The 22545-nt window shown below is 40.3% G+C and overlaps 1 protein-coding gene across 5 annotated transcripts in view; it reads left to right on the top strand.

Moving 5' to 3' along the window:
- Positions 1–22545, top strand: part of UTRN (utrophin) — a 384959-nt gene that overhangs the window by 59143 nt on the left and 303271 nt on the right. For all 5 annotated transcript variants that reach the window (XM_074896615.1, XM_074896617.1, XM_074896614.1 and 2 more), the window contains 4 exons: positions 13405–13497; positions 14905–14982; positions 18351–18443; positions 19307–19479. In XM_074896615.1, coding sequence (XP_074752716.1) covers positions 13405–13497; positions 14905–14982; positions 18351–18443; positions 19307–19479 — 437 coding nt within the window. The remainder of the gene's footprint in view (positions 1–13404; positions 13498–14904; positions 14983–18350; positions 18444–19306; positions 19480–22545) is intronic.

Genomic DNA, 22545 nt, shown 5'->3' with positions numbered 1-22545 from the left:
CTCTTACTTTATACAGATTATTTCTACATGCAGTTCTCTGAGTGTATTACAGCAGATTTTGAAGCTTCGTCACTGTGTTTATTCTCAGTGATGCTGAGTCAGCTTTACTTATCCAAAATACTCAGCAGACATCTAGTTGAAGACACCTGGTGTTTCTACTTGAGTCTTGACTGTGAAATTTTGTATAATTACTTTCTTATTTTGAATTTTCCTTGGCTCTCATGCTGTGTGTTTCTTGTTTTAATTCTCTTTACAGACTTGAAACTTACTGAGGATCTTGTTTTGTGTTTTGGGATGAGAAAGGAAGTGGTGGTTGCTTTGAGATGCTATTTAAAGCCTTCTTTTTATGCTGTTCTGCTGATAGTGAAAAATGACACTTTGCCCAGGAGTGCAGTTGCTGTGCAAAGTTTCCCTACTGTATAGTTTGAACGTATGAAGGAACCTGGGCTAATTTCAGAGAGAACTTTTTTTCCCCCCTAGTCAGTATGGTGCTGAAAGTGGGGTAACTACTAGTTAATGAAAAGGCACATGCATATGAAATCCTGAAAGTAGATGTAAACATAGAAGGAAGGGTGTGTGGGGCAGGAGGAAGGTGGGGTTTGTTTGTTTTTCTTAAATAAAGCAACAACAGTGCTGTAGCAATGAATGGCTGCCTCTGGAGTGCTGCCCTTCGGAAGTTGTTGGTCAGCAATGTAAGAAATCTTTACCTTCCCTTCCTGTGGTTCAGGACACTGGGCAATGCAGGGCTTGTGGCCTTCCTTGATTCACTTTGGCTTAGGTTTGTTTTGGTCGAAAGCTGATATCCTGTGCTCTTCATCCAATGCATTCTTGGCTAGTTTGTTCTTTAGGGGAGGAGCATGTATGTGTAACTGGTTGCTCTACACTGTGCTTTTGACTGCTGCTGAGAGGAAAGGTGGTCCTGTGGGAGAAGAGTTAGGTAGGGCAGATCATGTACAGAGTGAAAAAGGTGAGAAAGGAAGGCCTGTTTGTAGAGACTTAACCTGGCATAAAGGTGGTATGAAAACAGAAATGATGGTGATACTGAGAATATGCAATGTGACTTGTTTGTGCATGTTATGGACGTTGTATTGAAATAGGTAATTTTTTTTTTTTCAGTCTTTATACTTATACCCATGGATATATCTTGTAAACTGGCTTTTCCCTTTATGTTACGTATTCAGACAGATCCTGTTCAGCTCCTGTGTTTCCCTGCCACAGGATATGGTCAGATACTTGTTGGATTTCAAGTAACTCTAACTTCATAGCACATTAAATCACCTGAAGCTATGAAAGCCATGTTAATCATTAAAGAAACTCGTATAAAAGGACATACTCCTGGCTACCGTCCCTCCAGTTCAAACTTGTGCATGGCCACTTTGCCATGGCAAGATGCAGATTTATGAAGACTGGCATGTTCAGATTGCAAGGAAATTGCTGCTGTTAAGTAAAAATCGCCTTATGTAAGAAACTCTAGTTTCAACTGTGCCTTGAAAATGTGAAGAGACTGATTTCAGTGTTATTGAAGTTTTTGCATTTACCAAGTCATTTGCGTTATTTAAAATTCCTTTTCTGTGAACTAGATTGATTCAGCTGCTTAGTAGGATGGAGAGATTTTAGAGGCTGGGTAAATTAATCTGACTTATACTGCAGAAAGCACAATGGTAACTGAGGAATTTTTGTGTGGAATTGCGAAGATTACTCAAATTTTACTTGTCCTTCCATGTTATGTTGTAGTTGCCCTTCATTTAAACAAATAAAAAGTAAGCAGCTGAGCCTCTATAAACTAGTTTGGCATAAAAAAATCCTGAAGTTGTAGGGATCAGATCTTGTGTTTGTGCTTTTCATTTGAACTGTGCTAGAATAAAATGCATCTTATTTGCACATATTTTTTGAAATGAAGACACAAGCACATTTGAAGTGGTTTGAGTCTCAAAGGTCAATAAATGTACTCAGCTGAGCCTCTGTGCTCGCTGTAGAAATCCTTACCTTAGCAGAGCCATATGCACTACAACTCACAAACCTATGCTGGTTGTGTAGTAAGGATATTGTTAAAATTAAAGGGAATAAAAACTGTTAGATAAATAGTCTATTTTACCAAGCTTTAGCCATTAGGAGAGTTTGCATTTGAATAAATATTGATAGAGAGCATTTCAGTGTATCTTTTTATTATATGTTTTTTCCATTTCTCTGTCCAGTCTAATTTCAGAAGTCAGATTTTAGCTAATTCCCAATGGTACAGCCCACCAATTAAGGCATCTAGTTGTATGGATTGTTAATGTATGCTGTTTATACTCTGTAAAGTGGTGTTTTCTATGCTTTTTCGATAATACTTACCAGTTTGTAAGTATTAATGGATATATTTTTGGAACACCTTTCTGTAATGCAAGAGTACAGTCTTCTGTATTTACAGCCACTGCAAATAAAGCTAAATATCAGAAGTAGCTACTATTTTTGAGTGCCGGGTCTAAGACTTTGGTTAGATTATCTCGAGGATTTGACACTTCTGTAATACCTTTGTGTAAACCAGAGCTCTTGTTGAGTCTTATGACAGAGCTCGGAAGGTTCATCTCTTCTGCAAACTCGAGCTAGTCAAGCTCAAACATCTAAAATAGCTAGTTGGTTTTCAGATAGAGCTTGATCAGTATAGAGAATGGACTTTGAGATGGTGGTGCCTGTGTCAGCAAGGCCTGGGCTTAATGATCTAAGGAAGGCTCGTAACCTGGCATACAGTGATTACCTGTAAAATGGTGCTTTAAATGATTCTGGTTACAGTGGAACTCTTGACTAAAAGTAGAGTTCGAATTCAGGTCCACAGGATAACTTAGTGCTCCATTAACCATACACAGGTAAAAGGAGAGCAAACAAAGACTTTTTCACTCAACCCTAGTTTTGACTTGTCTAGACTTCTAAAGAGTGTCAATATGTCTATCTGAATGACATAGCAGCAGGCCTGGGACATTTAGATCCATCATACAGACCTCTGACACCTCAGCTGATAATTACATAGCATAGTGGCTAGATACTCTTACTCGCAACTCTCAAAGTTTTCTAGAAAACTTGACAGGCATGTTGAGGGATTCAAGAGTCTTGTGTCACATTTTAGATGCTGCAAATACTTTTTTTTTTTCCCTGCCCTGTTTTCTTCACTCTCTTTACTCCTGCTTTCTGACCCTGTTTGTTTTTTTCCCTTCACTCGCTATTACACTCTCTTGTATCAGAAAGCTTGCCTGCCCAGCAAATCCTGGCAAATCTGGAGTTTTGATCACCGTGTCTATTTTATTCCCACTTCTTTGTCACTTGGTTGCTTACTCAGCAAGACCCAGTTTTTCTTGTTAAATCTCCAGACTTGCTCTGTCTGTCCTTCCTTTCCCCTTCTCCCATGCTATATGTCCTCACCTTCCCAGCCATTACAGGATTTGATGCTTGTGTGATTGGTCCTATTTTTGCATCTCTCTTTGTCTAAGCAGTCCTAACCTTGCACTCTCATTATCTCCTTTCAGGAGTCAGTCTTTGCTGGCTTTCGTGTTCCCATTTTTCAAGGTGGTACTCTTCCAAGTTTGCTTTCAGATTGGTTATTCTTCTCTTCTGCTATTCCTGAACTTGGCAGGTTGGACCCAGAGCCAGCACAAGAAACATGATGCCCTGACTCTTAATTTAGACCCATGGAGTCAGATCTGTCACAGTCTGTTTGAGTTTAGTGCAGTCACTGTAGAGGAAGTTTACAGATCCAGCACAGGCAAACTGACGCTCCTCCTTTTCCTCAAAGAATTGTGTCTTTGCTACATTTGGAAAGTTTTCCCACAGGGATGGCAAAACCACTTTATGGCTAGGAAGGTTGTGCTCTGCAAAAAGAACATAAAACCCTTGAGATGCTTGCAGTATTTGGTGAAAATTGCACTTGATTTCCCTGCTCTCCCCAGTCATAAGTCTTGGGTATGGACGGTTGTGGAACGGAGCCAGCTGGGGGCATTGTTCCAAGGTGTCAGGAACTGCACTTAAAGCCCTTGTGTGAGCTGTGCCTCCCTTCCCTTTTTGTCATGTACTTCTATCTCTTTCCAATCTAAGATCTCAATTTCATTCCTGTTACATATAGAAGCCTTATACAGTCTTATTTCTGCATTTGCAGTGTTCTTGTGTGTAGTTCTGTGATCCTGATCCTCCACATCCTGTGCTGGTGCCCTGATGTCTGCATTGGCCAGCAGCTGCAGCACTGGCAGGGCTTGGAGCTAGGGCCTGCCAGTGTGGGTAAAGCCAGACCTCCCATGCTTTTACAGCATCTTAAGCTCTCTCCTGCTCTGCAGTCTTCCAAAATGCATTTCAGTTTAGGGTTTAAAGGGTGAAAAAGAGGCTGAGGTGCAGCTTGGGAGCAGACTGCATCTGTCAGGGCTGAGCTCCAGGTTAGCCTGCGAGAAGGCACGTGCTCGGTGCTGAGGCTTCTGTGGGTTTCCTCTCCTGGGCTCTGACCAGTCCCCCTCCCCTGGAAGGACACCAAGTAAAGTAAAGATGAGAGAAGACAGGAAAATAGGCAAACTGGTGAGCTGTGCTTGGAGTGCTTTGTGTTGTGATGGCTTTATATGCATCTTAAAACAGTCCCTCTCTCATTATACTAGGCAGTAATTTATTTGCTAACTGCAAACTCCTATCTAACTTTCTGGGTGGTGTGCTGTGTAGATCTTTTTCACCATTTTTTGCTCCTTGATTTTCTCTTTTCCTCTAAGGGTGGTTTTACCATAATAATAAGCGTTAGACCCCATACTTCTGAACACATTTTGCTGCTGCACTGCTGACTCTTAGCAAATACGATAAATCTTTTTAAAGACAAAAACATACCTATTCAAGATAATTAATTTCACATGACCCAAGATACCTGAGGCAAAAGACATTTAAGAAAGGATTTTTTTGGAAAGGAGAGTTATGGAACTTAACGTATTAGTCATGCAAGAAGAAAGATCAAAAAGATTGATTAGGCAATTTTATCTGTCCAAGGAGACATCACCTAAGATGATCTGTAGTCCTTTTTTCCAGTGCAGTTTTTGTGGTACAAGCAAGGAAATACTTGACTGCTGGTAAAATATTCACCAGTCTAATTGTTCCTGCTGCTTTCCACTGCTAAATTGAACTGTAAAATGTAACTTTGCTCAAAGACAGCCAAAGCTTCTAAGAAATTTGGCCTTAACTGAGGCACAACCTGAGTGGAAAAGATTCAGTGTTTGTATGAACCAGCATTGAAAAATACCATTTTTAGTCTACTTTTTTTAACTGGATTACATAGTCCCTCCTTCTGAGAATAGGTCAAATAGGATGTGAGTTAATTAAGATGCAGGAAAATTAAAATTTTCTCTAATAGGTTATGAGATATAGTAAGTATGACTAATTTATAGCGCGAAAGCAATAAAATACATAGCAGCTCATGATCTCTCCCAGATTTAGCTATAGCATGAGAATTGCTAGTTTTCTGCTCTCCGCTCAACTGCTGTTGTTTTCTGCTCTAAGAACAGGGTGCAGGCAGCATCTCCCTTGCTGGATCTTAGAGCTTGATATAGTAATATGGACTGTAATTACTGCGGATTTTGATTAATGCTCTAGGCTTTGGGACTGAATTTGACTCTGATTCATCGTCCCTGTTATCCCAGTTGTTGGAGTGTTTGTGTGTTTGTGTGACCTTGTTGGGCACTAGAGCTGAGCCCAGTAGACATTGAAGCAAACTTGTCCCTTTACCTGTTAATTGCTAATGAGAACAATAGTCAACCTGGTCAGCAGGAGGTTTTTTTTAAGGAACCAAGTTACAATCTGAAGTTAGCTGACTTTAAAAACAAAACTAAAAGCCCTTCCAAACTTACAGGAAAAATAACTGACACTGATAAGAAGTATGTCCCAACTGTCCCTGCTGGTAATAATACACAATGAGGCTTAATAGAGAGCTGAGGTTAGTACTGTTACATTAAATGTATTATAATAATGTAAGCTCATATAAATGCGTTAATAGATACACTGGGGAGAAAAAAAGAGCCACAGAGTTGCTGATGCCTTGTGTTTGTTTTGCTGCCTTACTATGTCTAATATTTGCTTTTACATGTTTTCTCTCCTATCGTGTTGTCAGTCAAGTATTTTAGGTGTTCTATGGATTGAGCTATCTTTAGCTCTTCAGTTTTGCTGCTCCTTGAACTCCTGTCTGTCATCTAGCAGAATCAAACTTTCGAGCATATCTCGGCGAGGAGTCTTTTTTCTTTTTTCTCCTGTTAGCCTGGAGTTTTAAATAGCAATTTCGTTGCTTGTAATTATTTTACTTTTAAGCATTGGTAGTGATATTAAATTAGGTCTATAAGGTGTTTTTCTCCTGTGATTAACTTTTAATCTGTTTATTACTTGGCATTTCAGTTAATAGTTCTAGTACTAGTGTTATGTAGAGATGCCACAACTACTCAGGCATACTCAAATACATCTGTCACGGTATAGCTGGTATTTATGTATGCTGTCCTATAATTCCTGCATGTCAGTGGAAGGAGAATGGAAAAAAAGTGTCACGTCTTAATAAAACACTTCTGTAAACAATGACTATGGTCTTAAATTAGAAATTGGCAAGATTATTTATTGACATAGTTGTTTACTTCTGTCAATGACCTTTTTGCTTTCTGAATTGTTTCCCACATTGAGTTCCCATGTACTGGCCTCATAATGTAGCAGCACTTGGCATGTTTCTGTTTCTTACTCTGGTCATGATACTTGAACATTACCAATGGTTCGTGTTCTAGTTTAAGCTCCCAACCTGTTCAATATTTTGCCTTTTTCAATAAAATGTGAAACGGGTCTTTGCAGCTCTTCAAATATTTTGACCTATTTACTGAGCATCTTATTGGAGATTAAAAGTAGTCATCTGTTTGTCAAAAATAATTAGTGAAAGACAACTCTGACTTTCATAGAAGTGACACTGGAAGATCAGAAGAATCTAATGGAAAATCAAAATGTACTGCTTCCTATATCCTTTCAGGGTATCCTGGTGTTTTGGAGGTGGCAGATGATCTAAGTGGCAACTAGGGCTTTTCCCAGCACTGCTTTGAGCAGCCAGAACTCATCTGCTGCATTCCCGTGATGGCTAGTGAAGGTCATACGTATGCTTTTACAATATGTGTTACTTCTCTAGTGACAGCCAGTGTGCATTACTGTGAAACTGAGAGGACCTTTCATCCTGGTTATAATGTCGTCACTAGGAGGTCTGAATCAGTATCACTGAGGAGGATGTGAAATAGATGTGTCTTATCTCTTATTCTCGAATATCTTTGGCATTTATTTATTGGAAAAGTTAAGTACCTTCAATAATTATTGATTTAAATAATATGTAAATTCTCTGCTGCAAGTAACTATGGTGACATAAAACTGCGTGTTTCTAGTTAAACAACTAGATAGACATGAAAGCTTCTTTAATGGCTAACTGCATATAGTTTCATGTTCAAGAACATATACAAAGCGTAAATACCTGTGATAAAATAAGTAATAGCTTGTGTTAAAAAAAAAGGCTTTGTCTTACTGAGAATTTGTGACTCCCTTTGATTCTCTATAACTTGGCTAAATTTGATACAGTTCCCCATTAATAATAAAGAAACAGGTAATGTTCTACTGTAAAATATATTCAAGAAAGACTGCTGACTTCTAGCTGTGTGTGGCTCCAGTAAAACAAACTATAAATGTTGATGGGTCTTTCTAGTGTTGGTAGCACTGGATGAGTCTTAAATAATCTGGTTGGGGTTTTTTTTATATCTTCCTCTGTTTCCTGGGAATGCTTTCTGACAAGGGGAAGGAATGATTTCTGCACAGTCATATTGGCTGGCCTGGATGACTCTTCTTTGCAAGTAATCTTAGATGCACACAAGGAAGTGAGTCACCCTCTTAAACCTGATCTAGGTAGAGGGGATGAAAGATGGCCAAGGGGCATGTGAGGGCAGCGGCTGCTGCTGCTGCGAAAAGATCACTGCGCATGTGCTGTTCTTCCCAAATGGTGCCAGTGTCTCACTGGGTCATGCGAAGCCAACGTGCCCATGGTGACTGGTCTTGCCACATAACGGCTTGCACTGGTCTCCAGCTCACAGATCATTCAGAAACTGCTGCTGCCCCATGAGAGATGAATCAACAGAAAAAGTGTTTTCTGCTGTGGATAACTAGCAAAAGTTGTTCTCTGTATCTTCCCTCCCCTGCTCTTGTTAGCACAAAGGCTGGCTTCAAAATGTTTGTTGGAATAAATGTAACATGGTGAATTGGATCTGGCTAGAGTCCTTGGGCATGAGCCCCATGGTGGATAACAAATGTGTCACCACACAGTTTATAGAAGCACAAGCAGACCTAGCCCCAGCTTACATACTGTCTCCAGCTTTTATTTCTTCACTTTCCTTTCTCTTGCTCTGTCTTCCTTTCCCTTCCCTCTTCCTCTTTCCCTTTTGCCAGTCCCTACTGAAGTGAATGAGCTCCTTTCCTGCTGTCAGTGTCAATTTAAAGCATTGGGGAGTCAACATGGCCTCTGAGTTAGGTCTGTTAATTATGTTCTTTCATCTGTCTTATCAAGCTCTTGTCACACTAGAACAACTCTGTTGGCAAAAGAGAGGCAAAGCCCTCTCAGGCAGGCTGAGGGGAAGAGGTTTCTGTCAGAGTTTTTTTGCTGTTGCAGCAAACATAAGCAAAGCTGAGAAAAACTACCTTCTGTTAACTGGTAAGTGTTCAGTGAGGGGCATGTGAATGTTTTACTCCTGAAATGACATAGTTCTCCTGGCACGTGGTGTCCCTGCCTGTCCTTTGCACTAGCTTTGTAGTATAAACTGGACCCTATTTTGTCTTTGAGAAAGGACCCATTATCTGCCTCATATTTGTACAGTGCTTAGCAGAATGTAGGCTGCTCCTTAAGTACTTACCAACGCAACCATGACTAGCCATTTGCCCTTGATGAAGGGCTCAGTATAGTTTGTCACTGTCACTCTTATAAGGCAAATATTTAAATTTCTTGATCCATTGTGCTCAGTGATGGACTGCTGCTCCTTATGGGATGCTGGTGGAGGCTCAACTGCTTTGTACTTGTGTAGTCTTTAAGTATGTAGGAAGTGAGTAAAATATTGTTGAGTCTGAAAAGGAGAAATTTAGATTGGCTTAGCATACTGTATACCAGGCAGGATTCTACAGCGATACATATGCTTTTTATATGTTTATTTGTGTGTATATCTCTGGGTACAGTGTGTTGTTTGGTTTGTTTTTTTTTTTTTTTTTAGAATGTCAGACTGCTTTCTGGAGGCTAGGAGTGATCAGTATGGGTATGGGCAGAGACGGCAGGGGAGATGATCTGCAGAGCCCTATGCCTTACCCTATAGGGTAGGAGAGGACTTCTGCCCTTCCCCAGAGCCCTAGCCCTTGCTGCAGCATGCCAGTCTGTCCTAGCACAGACCTGGTCCCAGGGCCACTTGCTCCACCCCAGTATGGCTTGGGCAGTGCTGTCTCTATGGGCCTGTCAGGTACCCTGTGCTGGGAGTTGGGGTGGTGGGTCAGAGCCAGGGACTGGAGTGCTCCTGGCCCTGATGGCACTTGGTTTGAATTAGGCTTCCCTAACTACAAGCACAGGTCCAGCCTTAGTGGTCATGTATTGTGGTCCCCGGACTGACTCTGTGTTGCCACAGTAGCCTCCCCCGGTAGGCTCAGTGGTGTGTCCTACATACAAAGAGATGGGGCTCTACATCTGTTTTCTCATAAGGAGATGGTGATGGCATCAGTCTGGGCTGGCCAAGGAGGGTGTGTATAGGTTTTCTGCCAGAATCGCACCAGCTTTTCCTTGTCTTCTCTTGGGAAATGGATGTATGGTACTATCCCTTGAGCTGCCATTTTATAAAATTATTTCCATCTCCTTTCTAAGCTTAATAAACTTTGAGCCATACAGCTGTCAGAAGCTGGGATATGTAGCTGTTCTGCTGGAAAAGAAAAGACTTCCTGAAGCACGGCAGGTTGCTATCTAACCTGCATCCCAGGGAAACCAGGCAGCATCTAGCTGCACTGTGCATGGGAGGACAGAGCAGTGATGTTCGTGACTGCAGACCATGTGGCTCAGATAGCAGATCCTCTGTGGAAATGGGTGTCCAAGTATGAGGAAAACTCATGGATGGGGAAAGGCAGTGTGAGCAGAGGAGAGTGCAGCTCATGCACAGTCTCCGCACCTGCTGCGACAGCAGCGCGGTGGGCTGGCTGTGTGCCCTGGTGGAATGACTGGGGCTGCCTGGGTGGCCGCTGCCACCAGGTGCCTGTGTGTTCCTCAGGTGGGTGTGGGAAGCTGGAGGAGCAGGTTTCTGGCTGTAGAGGTGCTTCCTGTATACTGACTTCATTCCCATAGAGAGCATTTTGCTAGACTTTGCTAAATACAGAGGCTTTGCATGTTGCTGTGTCTCTGATTTGAGAATAGTGGATGCTTTAATAAACCAGGAAGGAGTGGCTTAGTTTGCAGAAATAATTTAATACTCTTCTGCTGACTCTTTAAACTGACAGCAGGACATGGTGCTCTGATGGCCAGTGAAATGGAAAAAAACGTTCTCCTGAGAAAGCAAATCTGAATTATTTCCACCATCACAGCAGGGCGCATTGCATAGGGCTGGAACGTACCATGACCTGTTGAAATGAATGATTGAAAGAAGGAAGTCATTCAGCTTGTTTTCATGCATGTGAAGTGAGGGAATGGGAAACAAAAAAAAGAAGGCTGTATGCTCTCAACACTCTTGTTATCTTTCTGCTTTTTCAGCAGATCAAAATTATTTTTTGTTTTCAACTTCTGGACTTAAGACAACAAATTTATTGAGGCTATATAGCTATGGGCAGTCTCAGTTTGGTGTTATCGGTCTGTGTGCTACATGTGTTCATTGTTTTATTTATATAATTAATTATATTTGATACCGTCTCCCACAACATCCTCCTCACTAAATTGGGGAGGTATGGGTTTCATGAATGGACTGTTAGATGGATAAAGCATTGGCTGGATGGTTGCATCCAAACAGTTGCAGGCAACTGCTCAGTGTAGAAATGGAGATCAATCACAAGTGATGTGTCTCAGAGGTCCAAATTCCAACCTGTACTGTTTAGTATCTTCATCAGTGACACACAGTGGTTTTGAGTGCATCCTCAGCAAGTTTGCAAATGACACTACACTGAGTGGTGCAGCTGATTTGTAGGAGGGAAAGAATGCTGTCCAGAAAGACCTTGACAGGCTTGAGAAGTAGGCCCATGTGAACCTCATGAAGTTCAGCCAGGCCAAGTACAAGGTCCTGCACCTGTGTCAGGGCAATCCTCAATATCAGTACAGACTGGGGGATGAATGGATTGAGCAGCCTTATGGAGAAGGACTTGGGCATACTGATGGATGAAAAGTTGGATGTGAGACAGTAAGGTGTGCTTGTAGCCCAGAAAGCCAGCCATATCCTGGGCTGCATAAAAAGTGTGGTCAGCAGGTCAAGGGAGGTGATTCTCCCCCTCTACTCCACTTTTATGAGACCCCGCACTTCAATTGCTAATAGGTATTTGCTTTCACAATGAGTGTTTGAGTCGTGCTGTGCCCAGTGAGACCTCTGTTAGTTCCTTCTGTCTGCTCTGCTGGACATGTGAGCAGTTTCCTCATGCCCTTACCAAGCTACTTCTAATATCTTCCGTCTGGTGATGCAAACCAAACTTAAACCACATTTTACTGGGATCTGGGATAATTGCATTGTGGATCATCTCCTCCCATTATACACTATAAACTGTACAAGAGGCTTCCCAGCATCTACTCTTAGTTATTCCTCTTCTGCTCTGGCGTGCTTTAAAGATTTGGTTAAGTTGCTATGCAGCAGTGAAGCATCTGAATCATCTGTGAAAAGTGCATGTGCTAAGGAGGAAAGCCTTGTCCCTTACTGTACTAGAAAGAGCATAGCTGAGCTCAGGAAGTACCAATATGTAATGACAGAATGTTATAAAACGCTGGTATTTAACAAATACTCCTATTTGGTATTGGTCTGACAACTACCTAATTTTCCACACCCTTTATCTAAGTACGTGTTAATGTGTGTATTTACAACTTTTCAGGCATGACTTGTAAAAGTAATTAGAGGAAAATTCATTGCAAAACTAATTTAATATTGGACACTGGGGCCAACATCTGTGTATTTTAAGAAGTGACCTTAGTTCTATGGACATTCTCACCACTGTTTAGCTGGTACTGAGAGTTAAATTTAGGTATGTTTCTGTACAGAGATTAAAATATGACTTGCAGCTATTCAGCTCTGATTTCTTGTATATCAAATCTAAAGTGGACATTTAAGAAAAACCCTTATAGATTTTGAGGAAAACCAGATATTTGCCAGAAAATCAGATTCACTGGGTGGTTCAGTGCTCTTTCTCATTTGTTAGGAAGCATTTAGCATTTACTAGCAGCTGTTAGGGCAGGAGGAGGGAAGTGAAGGTAGAGGAGATGCATGTCAGCTGATTGATGTCATGTAAGATGAGCCTTTGACAGCCGCCTTTCTGAAGAGCAATGTTACAAAGCTAAGGTGGTAGAAAAAGGCAATACTGGAGTTTTGTATGCTTCTTGGAAAGTATTTTTATTCTTAAATTGTTACTTCAAAGGGACACTGGAAGCGGTAGCTTAATTGATCTCCTGGCAGCCAGCAGATGAATATTACAAAACAAATGCAATTAGTTTCTTGCTGCCTGTGTCTTCTCCCGCTCCCATGTAGCACTTCCCCACGTTAACTTTCTTAGGGTCCATGAAGAAATAAGACTGAAAGGGAGCATGGAAAAGGTTAACATGATTCTGCTATCCTCTACTGCTATTCTTGTACAGAGTCTTTTCACTCCCAAGGAAAATGAATATTAGAAATGTAGAGTAGCTCCGAGTTTCACATTTTGCTTCCTCTTCCAAGGTAGAGAAAATGATTAATTTGTTTCAATATGTTATACCTTTTGCTCTACTAGTCAGCAAAAGCAGCAGCTCTTTACACAGGGCTCAATTCCAAGTCATTTTTTGTTTTTTCTTTTTTTAAATCTGAGAGAATTTGTCTCAGTAGCTTCTTTCTGAAAAACCTGTTTTTTCCTCCTTTAGACACAGCCAAACTAAAGCATTCTTTCCAAAATGCCTCTTTAAACTTGCCAAGGGTTTTTTGTTGTCTTTGCGTGTTAACACATCTACCCCAAAGGAGCCAGGATGCACTGATTTGGTTTCTCAGTACTAGGCTGCTGATGCATGGAACCATAGAGACAGGGAAGAAAAAAAAGTGAAGAAGGGAAGGATGCTTTTCAGTTCCCCTAGCTTTTATTTACTACATTCAGTACTAAATAAGAATGAATTGAAAGACAAAGTACCTTTTTCAGGGAGATTCTACTTAAACACTATTTTTATTACTGCTTTTGTTTCTTCTGCAGAGTGGGAAGCCGCCAGTTAAGGACATGTTCACGGATCTGAAAGATGGAAGGAAGCTTTTGGACCTTTTGGAAGGTCTGACAGGGAAACCTCTGGTAAGAGAAATGTGTATGAGTGTTTTTTTATGAACAAGAACACAACAAATAAACAAAATACACAAAAAAACGCTGATATGTAATTAAAATATTTAAAAGCCTATTTTGCTTGTAGTACGTACTTTCTCTCTACAGTTCCAGTGAAATTCCCATGAACTCCACTCATGGGATAGAGGATTAGGCTGAAGTTCGCTGTGTAGTGCTCACTTGAGGGTTAACATACTGTTTAGCAAAGCATGAAAAACCAATGGTGTTCTTCACATGATGTGTATTTTAAATAGAGATCTTTTAAAGGTTTTCTGCTGAATGATCTGGAAGAGCAGCATTTAGCTGGGTATCTGGACTTTTTCAAATAAGCTCATGAAACAATCCTTAAAGAAAAAAGACAACAGCTAGTAATGTTTGCTAGGTAATGCAAAAATCTGCATCTCTGTTGAAAAATCCTTTGTGATCTATAGATAGGAAAGGGCTGAAAACTAAAGTATTGTTTGGGAAAGTCTCTGTGTGATTGAAAACTCTTCCCCTGCTAACACTGATGCCTCTTCAGAAAGAAAAATGAGTCATGGTGAAACCTGTGCCATCACTTGGGATTAAATTCTTGATTGCACTATTTATAATAAATCTCCAGATTTATTTATTGACCTTATGGGGAACCTTCAACTGTTTAAATTTTCACCTTACAAGCTTGCCTTGGTTTTTTTAAACATCTGCATTTCACTAGTACTTCTAAAGATTTGTGGTCTGATTTGAAGTATACTGAAGACAATAGGAGTGTTTTGGTTTCTCGTTCTGTTGATTACCCTGTTTGAACCACCATGGTCTTTCGGTAGGACTGTGTTCTGCCATAAGAATTAAACTGCAGTCATTAAAAGCAAATGGAGTGGCAGGTATTGTCAAGAGTTGCAGTGGTTCACTTCCCCCTGATATTAAAAGGAAGGGAAAGTCAGGAAGCATAACTTCTTCCCAGTATGCAAAGATACAGCAATCTTCCCGTGCCAGAAAAACAAATTGCTGCTTGTTCCCTCTTGGGAGCCAAAAAATTTCAAGAACTCTGGCAAACGTTCAAAACCTTCAGATTTTCCCTGGGAACTCCCACTTTGCTGTTGTATTGCCAGTTTATAGTTCTGCAGATGCTGGGAATAAAAATTCTGGATTTACTAAAGATTAACTGAAATGCATTTTGAATGCAAGGCTTGTCCTGTGCCTTGAATTGAGGAATAATATTCTGACCAGTTTTCATTTTGAAATCGTAGTGGATGATTTTGTTTGGTTTTTGTTCCTACTTTAAAAAATCCCACCCAAAACCTGGAGAAAATTAAGACAAATTTTCTGTTTGTTCTATCATTTATTTTGTTTGGTCTGTCAATCTAATTCTGATGTGAACAGATTGTAACTTTTTATTTTCAGCCTAAAGAACGAGGTTCCACACGAGTACATGCCTTAAATAATGTCAACAGAGTACTGCAAGTCTTGCATCAGAACAACGTGAGCATGTTTTTCCACAACTTTTTGATAGATTCTTTAATTTATTCCTGTGTGTAAATGAGTTCAAAATGCAGAGAATAAAGATTTTTGGTACCTGAGAATTCAGCAAGATGAGTAAACTGTTTTCAGTTTTCCTTATTTAATGTAGAATTTCAGTGTCTTGCAATTTTGTGAAATCTTAAAATGCTAACTTAATGGTGTTAACTAAACTGTGTTTTGTTGAAATGTGTTCAACTCCTAAAACAACAGTGACTTGAAGCTCTGCTGTGCATAGCTCATGAATCTGGCAGGACAAAAACCTAATTTCCAGTGATGATGTGTAATTTATGCAAAAATCTTTAACGGTATGACAGGTTTTGTGTATCTTTTTTGTGTCCTGCTCTCAAAATCCAGGAGGATCTTACCATCTGCATCTGTCAGTTCTGTGTCAAATCTGTACTAAGGGTTTCTAATTTGGATCTTTGGTAAACTGATTAGAAGAACAAACCAACCCCAATCCTTTTTTAAGAAAAATAAGAATAATTGTTTCATTTTGATAAAAGTGATTTTATTTTCCCCTGAAAAACAATTCCTGATAAGCATATTCTCTATAGTTAGAATTCCTATTTTTGAATGTCAGGTCACTAAAGTAACTTAATAAGAACATTCTAGCAATAAAGTATATCTAATGCAAAAAGACACTGACCTATTTATGTAAACTGCTGATTGAAGAGTGATACAAACATGCTGTGTAATACCGCAATTTCCCCTCTGTGTTGGTGGACTAGTGTCATATTTCTAGGAAGTAGTCAAAATTTAGTCGTGGGTTGTTTGTTGTTTTTTATTTTGAGGTACTGTAAGTATTGATTAACTTTTTTCTAAGTATAAGTAATCAGTCTTTCCAGCTTAAAATTACTTTTATGAAGATAATAAATTAATACTGGTTTACAATAATTAATTCTTCCTTAAGCTAGCATGATCAGAGTTTGTAGAAGTAAACAGAGGGTGTTAGCTGAAGGTTGTTAAGGTCATGTATATGATTTATACATACTACTTTGTTAGTTTGTTTCTGTGTGTTAAGATGGAAGGGAGAAGCAGTTGTGGTCTGTTGTCTCAGAGTTTGAATATTCTGAGTGTTGTCTGGTTCACATTCATAATGTGAAATAACTTACAAAAGTGTTTAAATGTATTTCAAAGATCAGACAAACCTAGGGTGTAGATGTTCAAATGATTCTGTAAACCTCATCCATCTAATGAGCAGAATGGTTCTAAGTAATGAATTTCAACTGTTTTTGATTTGTGAACCAAGTTTTAAAAAACAATAATTAAAAGAACCCCACTGGAGATCATTCCATATAGCTAATAACTGTCTACTGTCAGCTTTCTTTTATTGGTTTTCTTTGCTTTAATTGCAGTAGTCCACTCACCATCCTAGTGGACTGCTGACTGCATCCTGCAAAGCATTGTTTTAGTTCAGAATCATTAAAATACAAAAATTGACATGTGGAGTATTTTCTTTTATGTATGGTGTAGATAGCAAGAGGAATGCATTATTATTATTATTACTACTATTGATGTGCGATTAAAAAGTGAAGCTTTTTTTGTTACCCATTCTCAGGGGTGTTTTTCTTATATTACAGGTGAAAAAAGCTCTTGTAATGTAATTGTTTTATTTTTGTGTCCTTGATCTTTAGTCTTGCTTTCTGGTCCATGAGTTCTAGAGTGCTTTCCAGTGTGTTGTTTAATGATCCACACTGATTCTTTGGACCTCTTTCAGTCTAATTCACAGTTATCTTAAAATACATGCCTAGTATTTGCAAAGAATATTGCTGTAAAATTCTGTTCCGGCTGCTGTAAAAATTTGTAGAGGACAATCCACAAGCCTCCTTAGTACTTTGAAGTGCAATTTGTGGTTCCATGTTAATCTTGCAATGTATTTTTGATTTGTTTCTCCTAACCAAGAGACCTATGGGGAACTGAGAATTTTCAAGATGACACCTGAAAGCAATGAGGTTATAAGTACATTTTTCAGAATTGAATCTATTAGTAATTGTGTGATAAGAGGAAAAATATTCATGGAATACCTGTGATATTCTAATATATCGGCAATATCCTCTAAAACAAAATGAAACTTTCTTCTTATTTATTCGGTCAGTGTGGGCTGTGTCCAGTGAGAGCCAGGGCATGGGCTTGGATACTGTCCTGTCATTGTCCATACTGCCTAATTGCTAGCCAGCTCCTTGGTGCAGGTGGTGTCTCTGTGACTAGTTCTGATCCCAAGCAATGCCTACGTACACTTCTTAGTGTCAGCTGGGAGGTGTTTCTGGTAGGCACTGAGGATAACACTGTTTTGGAGCAGGGATGAGAGGGAGAAAAAAGCTTCCCCATCGAGGTGAAATTAACTGTATCACTCCTCCCTGGGGCTGGAGGATGCTCCTGGCTCAAGTTATTTACAAGAATGAAGCCCCACCATCTGCCCTGTGTGGGAGTGCATTGCAGCATTTGCTGTATCTGTGAATACACCCAGGGAGGTATCTCCCTTATTTGCCACAAGCAGCTCTTTCTAGCCCAATTTCCATAGGTACGGTGGTGACTAATGCAATGTGCTGCCGCTGGTTCCCGCCAAAAGGTGGTTCAGAGTTAGTGTTGTTTTTCTCTGCACTGACTGAATGGAGGCTTGATGCCCCAGTTCAGTTCAAACTCTAAAGTAGCACTGAGCGAGTATCTGGTAGTGTGCTCTAAGGTTTGCTGCTTCTGAGAGCTGAATACTTGATGCAGGAGTGGGTAGCCTCTCCAGCCCTCTTGCTTACTGAAGTAATCTCCTTGATTCTTTATCTGTGTTCTTCTCTTTAATGATCTCAGTTAGACCATCACTGAGTCTTTGTGGGGTCCTATGCATATAGGAAACTTTAAAATTTTATTTTTCCCTTGAGCTTTTGGTTTCCTTGTATAAACCTGTCCCATTTGGATGCTAGTTCAATGCAGAGGACATACCTACTCTTAATTACAGGGTTTTCATGGTTCTGTAATATCTGAGTGTCTAAGAGCAGGACTGCTTCAGGTTTGGTTTGTTTTTTTTAACATTGGATCCTTCATTTTTGCATTTCTGTTGGTCAGTTTTAACTGCTGTTATGTATCGGTATATTATAGGAGAGGATAAAACTCTTCCAGTGGAGTTTCTTTTGTGGTGCCATCTTTTGTCGTGTTGTTTAAGCACTTGTTATCACAAATTCAGATGGTACTTTGTCATCTTGAGTTCTCTCTCCCTAACTACTTTTTAATTTAGAGCACTTGATAGTATGTGGCTTGACAGCCAGGAATATGGGGTGGGGTTGTGACTTGAAGCTGTAATAACGGCATTTAATATAGCATTGATCCAACCTCTCTAGGTGGAATTGGTGAATATTGGAGGAACTGACATTGTTGATGGAAATCACAAGCTGACGCTGGGTCTGCTGTGGAGCATTATCTTACACTGGCAGGTAAGAGGCTGCTGCAAAATCTCTTTGTTTTGAGGAATTGTGTGCACTGATCTCCTGGGATTCTCACAAACCTTCCTGGGGTTTTGGTGGCGGAAAACACTGCTTCTATTTTGGGATGGTAAATAAAGGCAGGCCAGTGTTTGGTTTCTGATCTCTGTCTATTGGCTGCCTCCCCGATACGTGTACTCTGTTGTACTCAGCCTCTCAGTTTAGTTCCTGCTGGTGTTAATTGCAGAGAGACTTTTCAGGCAGAAGCATTGTATTTAGATTTATTTCTCAAGGCTTTTATGCATTTCAGTTAGCAGGTAGTTTTTTACTATCTAGGTGGCTGTGTTAAGCTTTTGTCTTATATACTGCTCTGTAGGTTTGTTTTTTAGTCTTGTATGTTGAATTGATCTTCGTTTATTCAGGTACCTGAGAATTCACTTGGAGGCACTTTGGCAGATGCTTATGCATAGTACTCAAACAGCAGACTACTTTTGTTGTCTGAGTAGATACCGTCATCTTGCAGAAAACCTGTGCAAGATGTATTTTTCGCGTTTGCTTACTAGTGGAACTGCAGCATGAGGCAGTAAGAAATATTATATCCCATGCTTAGAGTAGGCAGCACGGAGGAGAGGGGGAGGATCATGTAAGAGTAATGTGTCATTATTACATGAAGCATTACTGGCTCATGTAATCAGTAGAGTGCAAAGATGGCCTGAAGATTCCTGTTCCCAAGTTTCATGTGAGGAGTGAGTTTGATTCATAGCATTTCATGGGAAAGACATTTTCCTGATTTGTGAAATAGCTTGGTTCAAAGGTTTTGTAAGCAGGAAAAGTGGAAAATACGTCTGTAAGGTGTAGTTGCTTCTGTCTTGCAGGTAAAGGATGTCATGAAGAACATCATGTCAGATTTGCAGCAGACCAACAGTGAAAAGATCCTGCTGAGCTGGGTTCGTCAGTCCACACGACCTTACAGTCAAGTCAATGTTCTGAACTTCACTACAAGCTGGGCAGATGGACTCGCCTTTAATGCTATCATCCACAGACACAAGTAAGTAGCAAACAGCTTATCTTAGACATAGTGAAGTAAAAAGCTTTTCTCCCATGTCTTCATGCTTGAGCAGCTTCTAGCTTGTTTTGGTGATTCATTGTTGGATTTTTTGGTGGTTGTTGTTCTTGTGGTAACAATAACAGTGGAGGGGGGTATTGCCAGAGCCTTGCAAACAGTGGAGCCAAGGCAGCAGTGTAATTTTCTTAGCTCCTGCACATGCATGCATACTTGCTAATTGAAGTAGATTTACATCCTACTTAGTATGCATTATACAGCAAAGATGCTGAATGGGTCTCTGCAGGGGGAGTTGACCACCTCCTTCTCCTGTATTTCCTTCCTCCTGCTCTCCCTCCTCTACAAAGGGAAACTTAACCTTCAGTCGGAGTTTGCTATATCTTTTTAATAGGAAGATACAGAAGTTTCAAAATGAAGGAATAAGACAGGCTGTAGCTTTTCTTAGGTTTTGAATGTATGTTGTTTGAAAGACAATGTATGCAGTTCTTTAAGGAGAACTGTTGAGCAGAAGAATCAAAGGGTAATAGAATACTTCAGGTCTCTGTAGAGAATTCATTAGTTTGTTCATTATACTTTATAAGGAATGGTGTTAAAACTTCTTTGCACAGATCTTTTGTGTTCTTTCTGATTTTTGGAGAACTCTTTGGTAGTTTAAAGAAATCATCATTACAGACCCCTATGAAACTTGCATACTTTTTTTTACTTTATTAAAATTTTTTCTTTGAGTTCTACTTTTGGGAAATCCATTTTAATCCAGCATACTTTAAATTAAATCAGCTCATTGCTTTGCAAGGGCTGACTGTTCTTATCCATAAATAACTGTTTTAACATGGTAATGGTATGATAATTTCTAGAACTTAACCAGACTTCCTGGCCACCAGGTATCTGGCACAGCAAATGCTTTACAAACACCCAGAATATTTGTACCCAGCAGATACAATATATTCACAAAAGCATATATTCACTTTGAGCCTGCTGTTCTCTGTTCTAAAGTGCCTGTTTGGCCTGTGCTGACTGAAATGACAGCTCTGTCACAGGCTTGCTGGCTTCTGGACAGGTCTGTCCTGACACACCTATGTGCTGTGTAGACCAGAGTTGGCTTGTGCTCGGCCTGCATGGATTCATGGGGAGTGCCTGCACCACATAGAGGGCTCCTGAAAGTGTGGAAGGACTGCTCTGCAAAAACCTCTCTGGAGGTTATCAGAAATATTATGAAATCCCTTCTCGGGATGGTGTGAGCTGTAGTAGTGGTCTTCATACGGGCGTAATTGCCTGTAGTGGTGTAGCTCTGCTGCTAAATGTGTGGAAGCTTTGTGATGGAGAGAGTGCCAGCATTAGATGCAAGTGAGACGTAGGTGACCTGAGAGAAGCAGGAGAAGTAGCAAAATTTGCTTCGGGTTTGTTGTCCTTACGCACTGTGAGTATGTGCTTGGGTTTTGCAGGATCTGAAGTTTGTGAGCTCTGCCCTTTTCAGAGCGATGTTAAGTAGCAAAAGCCCCTGCTGAAAACTTTTAACTGGGTAACTGTGCTTTCCTCTGACTTCCTAAAATTTCTGTTACCTGGCTCTGCTGATCTCTGAGCCTTTTATTCCCTTTTCCTGGGAGCCTCACAGTTGCCAGCATGTCAGAATTCAGCTTTGCTGTCCCTGGGCATCAGTTCTTTAGCCAGGGATGCACAGTTTTACCCAGACGTCTGAGAAGTCTTGAGCTGGGTTTAAATTCAGGTTGATTTTGAAAGAGAAGCTTTAAAAGGCACTTGCAAAGAACAAAGGGATTGGGGCAGGTTGCAGAAGTGGTAGAACAACAAAGCTATTTAGCTTACCCAAACAGTAGTGCTTCCCTGCCTAAGGGGCATTTTCAATATTGCTTTTTAAATTTCTCTTAATATGACACTTAATATAGGAGAGATTTTGTGGATCCCACTAAGAGGTTTAGAGGCTCGCTTTACTCTTTGTGTATCTATCAACAAATGTTATCAGTGCTGCCTCTTGGCTATAATATCTAGTAACTTTGTAATACTTGCAGTACTTAATAAAATTCTATGAGGTAATAGGATATTTAACATTTTACTGTGCTGGTCGTCTTCATTTCCTACTGTTAACGTATGAAATGAATTCTACTCTTTTGTAGAATTTTCTTGCTCATAGGTAAATACCTAGATTGCGTTTTATTAAAATTTGTGGTGTTATGTCTGTGTGCAGGTTGTGCATATACAATATACTTATTGTATTGGTTTTTTTCAAAGTCTGTGCTAAAGCTCTGTGTGAATCTGCATGGTTGCCTTTATTGCTTTTTGTGTGGAGGTACAATATTCCACTAGCTTGTCAGGATCTTTGCGTATCGCTGTTCCCCGCTCACCCCACCTTCCTCTGGCTTTTTGCTTCTCAGAGCTTGCTGGCGTATGGCCTTCCTACTTCACAAAGTGTAATGACTTGACAGACGTTAAAAGGATACTCTCAGGTCAATTTACAACGGAATTAAGTATTAAAAGAGTTAAAGGCAAGCCCATCTCTTCCTCCCCAAGTTCTATAAAGCACAGTACAGTAGCAGTGTTTTAATGAGAAGCCACTATTACAGGGGAATGGGAAGTGCTTTAATGGCTCTGTAATCCTACAGCTGTGCTGCTGCAGCATGAGGATGAGCATGCCCTGTCAGTGCAGGTACCACTAGGAGGGGGCCCTATTTGTTGATCCCCCTACCCCCCTTCCTACTCTGTGCTCTGCTCTTTCTCCTTGAGACCTGCCAGTATATTTTGGGTGTGCAGCTGGACTGGAGATTTGGTTAATGCAGATGTGAGATGAAGGCTGCTGGCACTGTAAATTCATCAGGTCCTTGGTCTGATTCGCACTGTGACTCTCCTGAACACTTGTTATAGGATGGGTGTTTTTTGTAGGGTTTTGTTTTTTTAATGGAGGAAAAAGGCCGTGGGACAGGGTGAAGAAGTAGGGGTGGAGACCACTGCTTTTCCTGGCTGTGGTGGTCTAGGGTAGTCACTGAGCCACATCACAAATTTGGAATGAGGTTCTCCAGGAACAGTGTGACTCTTGATTAC

This window comes from Athene noctua, chromosome 1 (genome assembly GCF_965140245.1).
Source record: "Athene noctua chromosome 1, bAthNoc1.hap1.1, whole genome shotgun sequence".
NCBI lineage: Eukaryota > Metazoa > Chordata > Aves > Strigiformes > Strigidae > Athene > Athene noctua.
The sequence above is the reverse complement of the archived record's forward strand: the minus strand, read 5'-3'. Positions and strand labels throughout refer to the sequence as shown.